Genomic DNA, 9,410 nt, shown 5'->3' on the forward strand with positions numbered 1-9,410 from the left:
GGGAGGCCTCGCCCCGCCCCGCCCCGAGAGCCTGGGCCTACTCTCTGCCCCGCGCGCGCCTCCTCTCTTTGGTTCCGGCGGCGGTGGTACGTGAGCGGAAGCGGAAGCGCGGCGCCGGCGGCGTGATGGCGGCGGAGGGGGATGTAGAGCTGGAGCTGGAGACGGAGCCTAACGGCTCCGGGAGCGGCGGCGACGGGGCGGGCGGCCGAGCGGCCGAGAAGCCGCGGAAGCATGACAGCGGCGCGGCGGACCTGGAGCGCGTCACGGACTACGCGGAGGAGAAGGAGATCCAGAGCTCCAACCTGGAGACGGTGCGGGGCCGGGTCGAGGCCGGGGCCGGGGCTGGCTGGGCTTAGCCGGGCCGGGCCAGTGGGGCTCGGGGAGAGCCGGAACCGGGGAGAGTTGGGCCGGGCTTGGGGAGGGCCGGGGCTGGCGGTGCGGTCGGGGCGCCCTGCCCAGGGCAGCCAGAGGCTTTCACCTGGTGTGGCCCCGCTCAGGATCCTCCATCCCGGCACAGCTCCCGCCCGTACCTGTTCCGGGGGAGGCGCAGCGTCAGCCTGCCTGGTACTGTGCACTGAGGTGACTCTGCTTGTTTTGCTAGGCTATGTCAGTGATCGGAGACCGGAGGTCCAGGGAACAGAAAGCAAAACAGGAAAGGTAATGGTACTTCCTTGCGTGTTATTTGGGGCTTTAGGGGGCAATATTCTACGTGCTCAACTTGCTCTCACCTTCGCTCTTGCATCTGTCCCATCTGCCACACTTGTACTAGTGGTTGGAATCTCTCCTCTGAACAGAAGCATGGGGACTGTCCACGTGGGCATGGGACTTCCAGCTTCTCAGCAGTTACATTTCCACCTTGTGGGGTGGCAAATATGCAGCCAGATTTCCCTTGGGAAGTCAGGTGTATCCTGAGAGGAGCTGAGCCTCCTCCCGAAGCACACCACTGTGTTTCTGCAAGGCATCTCTGGTCTCTCCAGTCATAAGTAAATGAGTGTGCAAAGGTGGTAACAGGATCTGGAAACATGTCACTTACTGGTGGTTTGTTCTATCCCTTATTATAGGGAGAAAGAACTAGCAAAAGTCACCATCAAGAAAGAAGACCTGGAGCTGATTGTAAGTACAGGCAGGAAGCTGAGCAGGTGGTGGCATGTCCCAAACCTTGTGTGCAGTCAGTGTGTCATCACTGAAACACTGCACTGAAAGACATGGCTGGCAAATACTTGTCTGCTGTGCTGCGTGTGTGGCGGTGGACCAGGCCAGGGCAGCAGCTGGACAGCTGATGCTGATGCTGACCCCTTGCAGAGCCCAGCCTGCGACGCTGGCTGTGTCTGTTGCACTGAGCTATGCTTGTTTTCCCGCAGATGAATGAGATGGAGATCTCACGGGCAGCTGCTGAGCGCAGCCTCCGGGAGCACATGGGAGATGTGGTGGAGGCCCTGATCACCCTCACCAACTGAGCCCGTCCTCCCAGGACTGTGCTGCATGTGTCTGCCGCTGCTGCCCTGGGCCTGGCCTTGCCCCAGCCACCCCTCGGCCAGCGCAGTGTCGGCTGCGGACTGTGTGTTAAATTATTGAATAAAGGCACCAGCTGGAGTGAGCTGTGACTGTAATTCATACGGAGCTGAGCCCTCGCTCCCTGCTCAGCAGATGTGACACATGCGGTGCTGGCACAGGGCCCTGGGCTGCGGTGCATCGGGAAGAGGTGCTGGCGTCGGGCTGTAACGCCTGAGGTGAGCGGCTGCTCACCCTTCTCAGGGATAAGCTGACCCTGCCTGAATGCTGCTACGAATCTTCTCTTTGTGGTTTCAATCTCAGACTCCTCTCGTGAGGTGTCACAGGCTTCTGCTGGACCAGTCCTTTTGTTCCCGAGCTCAGCAAGCCTCCCCGGAGGCTAATGGTTCCTGCCAGTTTATTTTTTTATGCACTAGCAGGAGTGCAGCTGCGGGAGAGGGAAACACAGCGTCACTGCTGTTCTCGCCTTTGTACGAATCTAGGCATAACTCAGGCCTGCTCTCTGTCGGTGTTCCAAGACCAGGGCTAAGCAGCCTGAAGGTGGGGACTAGTCTGAAGCTGACCCTTCCCTTTGCCCCCTCAGCATCTACTGGCACATAACCAGTGAGAGCAGTCAGGTACTCAAAACAAAAAGAGTTCCCTTAATGGCACCTGTAAGAGCTGTGGTGTCCCCAACAAATTACTGTGGGGAAACCTGCATTTCCTGTTCCTGGGGGATGAGCATGAGCCATGGGGAAGCTGCTCCGGAGCAGCCACTTGACCACCCTCTGCAGGAAGGTAAGGAAAGAGCAGGGAACGAGGAGGTAATGGGCACCTACTGACCACCCTGCCTCAGCCAGCACCTCCTGCACTACACCATGCTGCTCTTGGTTTAGCACAGGCTGGGTGCGATCATGGTCCTGAGCCCTGGTTGTTGCCCAAAGCGCAAGGAGCTGGACAGGAGAGCTGAGTTCCTGGCAGGCCTCTGCAAAGACACTGCCAGAATTTGTAAGAAAACAGTTGCTTTATTCAAAACTATCCTGTCCCACCCCACTGCACAGGTAGAAAAGCAGAGCCCTGCAGAAACAGGGTGAGGAGACAGTGTCACAGCTGTTCCAAACCAGAAAAGGGCCCAACGTGACAACTGGAGGGGAAAGACAAGCAATGAGGAGATGCTTTGGAACAGACAAGTGTAAAATCCGTTAATTCCTCTGAAAGGAATGAGTGGTGGGAGCAGGGTGAGTTGCTATGCTCCTGCACGGGCTCTATCAGCTGTCTAGGAGTTGCTGCTGGTGGAAAGGTGACATGGCTATGGGCCTAGTCAGCACAGATAGACTGTCTTCCTCCACAAAAGATTCAGGTCATGAGTCTGCTGAGTCTCTGCAGCCCTGGGAATGAATTGTGCCACCGAGTGGAGGGGGAGGCTCAGCGCAGGAGCACAAAGAGCAGCTGCTCAGGACAAGTCCTGGCAGCGCAGTACTTTGTCCCTTCTAGTCCTGCCCCGGCTTTCGGGTAGCTGGCACAGACAAGTGCCTTCTGCCCTGTAGTGGGCCACGTGACACTGTTCTGCACACTCCCTTAAGTGGTTTTTCGCTTCTTAGCTGATGGTCGCTCAAAGACATCCCGTACGCCTGCTGCTTTCTGTTTGAAGAACTTGGTGTTCTGTGCGCTCTCCTGGCCCCACGCAGAATCAAACGAAGTCGTGTCCTGGTCCACCAAGTGTGTGTACTTTGTTCGCCCGGAGCGCCCGAAGTTCTTGACCTGTGGAGCAGAAAATCTTATGAGCAGCCGTTCAGGTAAGACACAGGGACTCTGTGGTGCCACCACTCTTCCCCACTGAGTGCAGGGAGCCTCCTGCCCCGGCTGGGGAACCGCTCCCTCCGCACCGCAGCTGCGGGCAGGCACCTTCCTGCTCCTGCCCACACACCCACCTGCATGACTTTGGGCAGGATGGTCTTGTTGAAGTGGTCCTCGAGGGTAGGGGCACTGAAGTCCCTCTTGTACACCTCCTCATCTTCATCCTGCAGGAGGAAGAACACACACCTGCTCAGCTTGCAGGTTTCTAGCAAGCACTGACAGCTGACTGCAGTGGAAAGAGCCACTGCATACCTGTATCATCGCTTTGCTGGGGACTGCCACAGTACTCATGGTCCTACTTAAGCACTGCAGGAAGGTGGGAGAACATGAGTTCTGCATCCCAGGGCCACCTCTCGCAGTTGCTCTTAGGCCTCCTCAGGCCACTTCTCCAGAGCCTAAGCCTGATCTGTAGCCAGTGCAGAGCTAGTTTGGTTCTGATAGGATTTGTCAGCCCAAACAGCATCAGGGGAACAGCTCTGCTGCTTCTGATCTGTCTCAGCTGGGAAACCTCACCCTCACGAGCTTTGAGGCAGCACAGGCTGGCCCCATGCGGAACCACTCGCACATCCCACCGTAGCCCTGCAGCATTGCTCACCATGAAGAAGGCGCCACGGTGGTAGTACTTCTGCAGGAACTTGTATTTGCCCTTCACTGCCTTGTTGGTGATGACCTTGCCGTTGGCCCGAAGCTCAGCACGGCGCTCCTCCTCCGTCAGGTTCCGCATCCGCTCGATCTCTGCCTTCTCCTTCTCCATGCTGGGCAGAACAAAACCCATCAGAATCAGCATCCCCCACAGCACCCTCTCGGGACAACTACTGTTGCAGGAAGCCTTTTTAAGGGATCACATTTACTGACTCCGCAGTGGAGCAAAGCCACCCTGAGGGTGGACAGGAGAGGTTTTGGATGCTTTGTCTAGGTAAGAATGTGCTGTCAAAAGGAAGCAAGGCCTCAATTGTTAGTTGGCCTGCAGGGTGCACGGCCTGGGCCTGCTGATGCTCAGCCACAGATCTAAGCAGAGACAATACTTACGCTTCTCGTTCTTCGCGATCCCGTTTGATGCGCTTCAGCTCACGTACTTTCCAGGCCTCGTACTCCTCCTCATCATTCTCATCATCTGTGTCAAGTGCATCCAGTGCTGCCAGCGAGCGCTTGTTCTCCTCCAGCTCCTTCTTTGCTTCCTCTTCTACAATCTGCAGCAAGAGCAGAAGTAGGCCTGCTGCAGTACCCACCCTCCCCGTGCCACCCCCAGCCAGCCCCTCGGTACCTTGAGCGTGTACTTGCGCCTCTCCTCTGCTAGTCTCTTCGCCTCCTGCTCCAGCTCCTTCTGCTTCAAGGCTTCTGCTTCTCGCTCCTGAACCGTGATCCGGTCCTTCCTGTAGACAGGGACCACAAAAGCCTTCAATTTTTCAGTGTGAGCCCATGCAGCCCATCAATCCCTCACAGACTTGTCCTGCTCCCATACTGCAGTGACCCTTAGCCCTTACTCTCCCCAAGTAAGGGCCAAGTTGCAGAGCTCTCCCCTTCCTGCTGTTGCCTAAGCCAGGGCAGCCTTGCCTAATACCCCTGCAGCTACAGGCGTGCATGGAGAGATGAGGGCACGAGGTCCCTGCCGCGATGCGCTGCCCTCTGCCAGCTTCCCAGCTCTTTGTACAGCATTTGCCCAAACACCCTAGCAGAACCCTGGTGCGACCAAACCCACAGGCTGGTCCTGCACAGTGACCTGACACAGCTGCCTGCGGCTGCTCAGCAATCACTTGCTACTCCTCAGCTGTGCCCTGCCAGGCTGGTAGCTGTCACGTGCCCTTGACAGGCAGGCAGTGCTACCACCTTGTTTTAAGAAGTGGGATCACAGCAGTGATGTTCTGCTTGGTGCCCAGCTGCCAACTCCTGCGTCCTCACGCAGGACTGACCCGTGTGGCCATATCACCTACTTGCGGATGAAGACGGGTTTGAGACGTGGCTCCATTTCATCCTCACTGTCTGTGTACTCCTCGTACTCAGACTCTGACTCAGACTCTTCTCCAGATCTACCTTCATCTTCCAGCTCCATCACCTCCATTTCCTCAGTCTTCCTCTCCTGTGCTCGCTGGCGCATCATCCCACGGCGACGCTCAATCTCCTAATGGAGACGCATCAAACACAGAGGAGTCAGTGGACCAGCCCTGCTACCGCTTCCTTCCACGCAGACTTTCTGCCTCCAGCAGGAAGCCAATTGCTTTCAGATCCTTTGTGCCAGAAGTGACATGTCTGGAACTTCCTTGTTACAAGAAGATGTGCCCATCCCTTGGGATGCAGGGTGGCCTCACCCAGCGTCCCACCTTGCAGCAAAAGGCAAGTCACCCCGGAGTTAAGTCATGGCCAGCTGTGGGGTGACCCCCAAGTCCTGAAACTTCCCAGTTTCACTAGATAACCCATGTATCCGTGGAAAAGGCTATTCCAACCTTTGTCATTCAGGGGCTTTCTTAAGCCAAATCCGTTCAGCTCTGCAAGCATACCTCATCATCAATTTCTTCCTCTTCCTCTTCGCTGGTGTCCTCCCGTTCAAGCCGCCAAGCTTCTCCCTCCACCTCAGAATCGCTGTCTCCAACCACTTCAGGCTCCACAATTTTACGGTGTCTGGCCAGCCTGTAACAGACACTAATTGAACTACAGCACTTTGAACATAAAGAGACTGCAGAAAGATGGCTATTTATGAATTGTTCTTAATGAGACTGTAGTAAAAACTGGAACTGCTGAGTTTGGGGGTAAAACAGCATGTTCTTTCCTAAAAGGCTGGAACAGTCAGGCATTGGCTTTTCCTCCCTGTTTGTGTTCTTGGTAGAAACTGAGCTTTCTGTGGGAAGCCTCCCCTTTATTAGCACTGAAAGCTGAAGCGCCTCCATAGGAGAAGGTAAACAGCACTTGGTTACTCTCTGCCCTGAATATGATTCAGATGAAACCACATCTTCCTACTAGCATAGAGGAGCGTCGCCATGTTAATTTTTATTTCAGGACCTGCTGTTCCCCTGGGACAAAAAATCTGTGCCTGAACTTGGGGCTATGCCCTGGGCTGCTGTTACCCTTGGCTTTAGGGGGTGCTCATGGCACAGCAGTGGCCTGAGGCACAATCCAGCACCAACACAAAGAGTTAGAAGCTGTTCCCGCAAAGACTGGAGAGCGCCGGCGCCTGCCCAGCACTGCACAACGATCAGTGGCAGAGCGGGGCCTGGGTCGCCTACAGGGGAAAGGCGCTGCTCACCGCTCCTCCACGTCCTCGCTGATGCGGTTCTGGAGGCGCCGCAGCCGCGGGTCGTTGGCGAGTTCCTCCTCCTGCTCCTCGGGCTCCACCTCCTGCTCCTTGGCCTTCTTGATGAACTGGAACTCCTCGTCCTCCTCCTCCGAGGACTCCATGGGAGCGTAGTCGGGCCGCTTCCCCGACACATACCGCTTCACCTTCACCTTCTCCATGGAGAGCTCGCCTGTGGGCGGACCGGCCGTCACCAGGGCCCGCGCCGCCGCCACTGCGACCCGGCCCGCGCTCGGGCTCCCCCCCGGAGCCGCCCCCGACCCCCCGCTCACCCTTCTCGTTGCGGACGGGCACGGCGCCCGCCGTGGACTGGATCGGTGGCTGCTTCATGAGGGCACTGGGGACCGACATGGTGGCGGCGGGACGGGACGGCGGCAGCAGCTCTGGCGACGGCGGCAGCGGTGGCTGACACCCTCTTCCCCAGGAACCGGAACTGCGCCCGCCCCTACTTCCGCCGGAACCGCAGTCTGCCCGCACCCGCAACCGAGTGGCCGGAAGTGACGGAATGTCAGGGGTCACTTCCGGCGCGCTGGGGCGCGGCGCTGTTTCTGCGCTGGTGCCGGGCGTGGGGGAGGGCGGGGGCGGCTCCCGGCGCCGCCTCGGGCCGGGCCGGGGGCTCCTGGCGCTGCGTGCGCGACCCTGCCTGGAACCCGGGGCGGCCCCGCTCCGCTCCGCTCCGCTGTGCCTGGAGCGCAGCCGCGGCGCGGCCCGGCCCGGCCCGGCCCCGTGCGTGGCGGTGGCCGGGCGAGCGGGCCGCGGTTCTGGCCCGCCCCGGGCGCTGCTCCGGGCCAGCGGGAAGCGTTAACGGCGTCGTGGCCGCGGTGCCTGCCGGCGGAGCGGCTCCGCTCGAGCTCTGCCCCGGGCAGCGAAGCTCCGGCGCCCTCGGGACACGGGTGACGGTGCCGGGGCCTGCCCGGCTCCGGGCCCCTGTGCTCGGTCCCCTCCCGCGGAGCCGGGGTCGGTCGGCACCACGAGCGCGCCCAGCACGTGCGCTGAGGCGGCAGCCATCTGCTTGCCTCATGCCTCAGCACCTCGCCCCTGGGGCAGGAGGGAGTCTTTGCTCTGTTGCGTAACTTACTGTATGCTTTCTCCTGTGGTCCACCAAAGCATTAAGATAAGCCACTAGCGGAGCAGCCTGGCATACAGAGTTCCTACAAAGGATCCTTTCAAGTGCTCGGGCAACACGTGAGCAGGGCTTTGCTGCTGACCAGACCCGAGGAATTTTCCCTCAGGCCATACTGGCAGAGGCTTTGGGCTCTGGCCATCTGCTGCTTGCAGTGCGATTTACTTGGGGGCGTCTGGTCACATCTTCCCTAAACTGCGTCTTGGTGGTCACTGCCTTTGGCTCTAGAGTCCTGGTCTCCACCTGTTGCCATTTTTTTGGTATTGAATCATTTGCGCTAGGTAGTATGACTCTAGATAAAATACACTATTATGTCATGAGAGGGGATTGAGCCACAGATGCTCATGGTCTCCTTCTGATTGAACTGATTAACTGAACTCTGAATGGAAAAGATGATCAGCCCATGATGTAAGTTCCTGCTCCTTCTCCTTTTGTACAGGGCTAAAGTGCAGATGATGAGCAGCAAAAGCGAAGCCTGTGGCTGCTGTACAGCCATATGGATATTGGATGTCAGCATCTCCGTGGTGCCGACGTCCCCGTGACTCCTACAGGGTCTTGCTGGGCTGTGGGACGCATCCTGTGTGTGGTGGGGTTGCAGAACTCCTAGCATGGCCAGGGGAACCTGTTGCTCTTTGGGTGGATGGAAGGGTCCGACTGCAGAACCTGTTGTGGGTTCGTGCTGTGCCTGTTGCCAGCCTCGCTGGGTCTTGGGGTTGGTGTCTGACCTGGGGCAAAGCCTGGAGCTGTGGCAGTTTTGGCCGCTGTGTTGATCAGAGCCTTCTCCCAGGGCCTCCTGCTCTGTACGCTGGCAGCAAACCAAGCCAAGCGTGAGCTTTGCTGATCAGGTTCGTGTCTTCCCAGGCGTGAGGGCACCCAGCCCCTCACGGCTCCCTACGCAGCAGCACTTCTCACTGCAGGGCCATGAGCACCTGGAGGCTGGAGCCTGGCTTACCCTGGAAGAGCAGGACTCTCCTGCTTTTCTGTGGGGGCAGAAGCTTCCCCCATTGCCGCCACTGAAGAACCTCCTGGGGCTTCCCCAGTGCCAGTGATGGGAGGTTTGTGGCGCGTGTGTGGCAGGAAGGGGCTGGGGGCATGGCTGTTTCATAGCAGGGGTGAAGGATTTTCTGAATGTGGCAGTGTTGCCCACGTAAGCAGGCGTTCACCACAGTCATTGCCTCTGAGGAGGTGCTACAGCTCACAGAGGAAAACAGGACAGTTCTGGAACTGATCAGCTTGCAAGAGCTGCCCCTGTTTTTCTGTGGCATCTGTGACACAGAATACAAGATTGCTCTTGAAGTAGGGCAAAACTATGTCACAAACCACTAAGGCGATGTCTGCGATTTTGTGCTGTCTTGAAAGAAAGGAAGAGGTTTTTATCTTCCAGGAAGCCTAGCTGCAGGACTTGAGCCAGTCTGCAACACATCTTGTAGCAGAGGAGTTTGGGAAGCGGGGAAGGACGAGTGCTGTGTTAACCGTGTGCGTGCCAGGTGGTCGCCCTGCCCACCCCCGAGCAGGGGCCCTCGTGGGTGCATTGTGCAGGCTGTGGGGTGCGATGGGCAGTGCTGGAGGTGGGCGCCCAGGAAATCCAAAAGCAAGCATGTTTTCCCAGCTGGTGGTTCAGCCTGGGGCAGCTGGGCGGGAGCCAGCCCATCT

The 9,410-nt window shown here is 58.2% G+C and overlaps 2 protein-coding genes across 2 annotated transcripts; one reads left to right on the top strand and one right to left on the bottom strand.

The window, feature by feature from the left end:
• Window positions 1-87: 87 nt before the first annotated feature.
• On the top strand, window positions 88-1,597 carry HYPK (huntingtin interacting protein K). Its single transcript, XM_013954294.2, has 4 exons — window positions 88-311; window positions 602-657; window positions 1,062-1,113; window positions 1,362-1,597. The coding sequence occupies exons 1-4, from the start codon at window positions 126-128 to the stop codon at window positions 1,455-1,457; spliced, it is 390 nt and encodes a 129-aa protein (XP_013809748.1). The 5' UTR covers window positions 88-125; the 3' UTR covers window positions 1,458-1,597.
• Window positions 1,598-2,496: 899 nt separating this feature from the next.
• On the bottom strand, window positions 2,497-7,066 carry MFAP1 (microfibril associated protein 1). The gene is made up of 9 exons (XM_067305588.1): window positions 6,907-7,066; window positions 6,587-6,806; window positions 5,844-5,973; window positions 5,280-5,467; window positions 4,613-4,721; window positions 4,378-4,538; window positions 3,944-4,103; window positions 3,423-3,512; window positions 2,497-3,252 (listed from the first exon to the last, which is right to left on the bottom strand). The coding sequence occupies exons 1-9, from the start codon at window positions 6,983-6,985 to the stop codon at window positions 3,070-3,072; spliced, it is 1,320 nt and encodes a 439-aa protein (XP_067161689.1). The 5' UTR covers window positions 6,986-7,066; the 3' UTR covers window positions 2,497-3,069.
• Window positions 7,067-9,410: the final 2,344 nt, after the last annotated feature.

Source organism: Apteryx mantelli, chromosome 15 (assembly GCF_036417845.1).
Source record: "Apteryx mantelli isolate bAptMan1 chromosome 15, bAptMan1.hap1, whole genome shotgun sequence".
Classification (NCBI taxonomy): domain Eukaryota; kingdom Metazoa; phylum Chordata; class Aves; order Apterygiformes; family Apterygidae; genus Apteryx; species Apteryx mantelli.

Bases quoted from the DNA above. Each gene is read 5' to 3' on its own strand.
- HYPK (XM_013954294.2), top strand. From the start codon at position 126: ATGGCGGCGGAGGGGGATGTAGAGCTGGAGCTGGAGACGGAGCCTAAC. The intron at 658-1,061 runs GTAATGGTACTT...CCCTTATTATAG, and splicing joins CAGAAAGCAAAACAGGAAAG to GGAGAAAGAACTAGCAAAAG. The intron at 1,114-1,361 runs GTAAGTACAGGC...GTTTTCCCGCAG, and splicing joins AAGAAGACCTGGAGCTGATT to ATGAATGAGATGGAGATCTC.
- MFAP1 (XM_067305588.1), bottom strand. From the start codon at position 6,985: ATGTCGGTCCCCAGTGCCCTCATGAAGCAGCCACCGATCCAGTCCACG. The intron at 4,722-5,279 runs GTAGGTGATATG...CCCTGTCTACAG, and splicing joins AAACCCGTCTTCATCCGCAA to GAAGGACCGGATCACGGTTC. The intron at 3,513-3,943 runs GTGAGCAATGCT...TTCCTCCTGCAG, and splicing joins ACCGTGGCGCCTTCTTCATG to GATGAAGATGAGGAGGTGTA.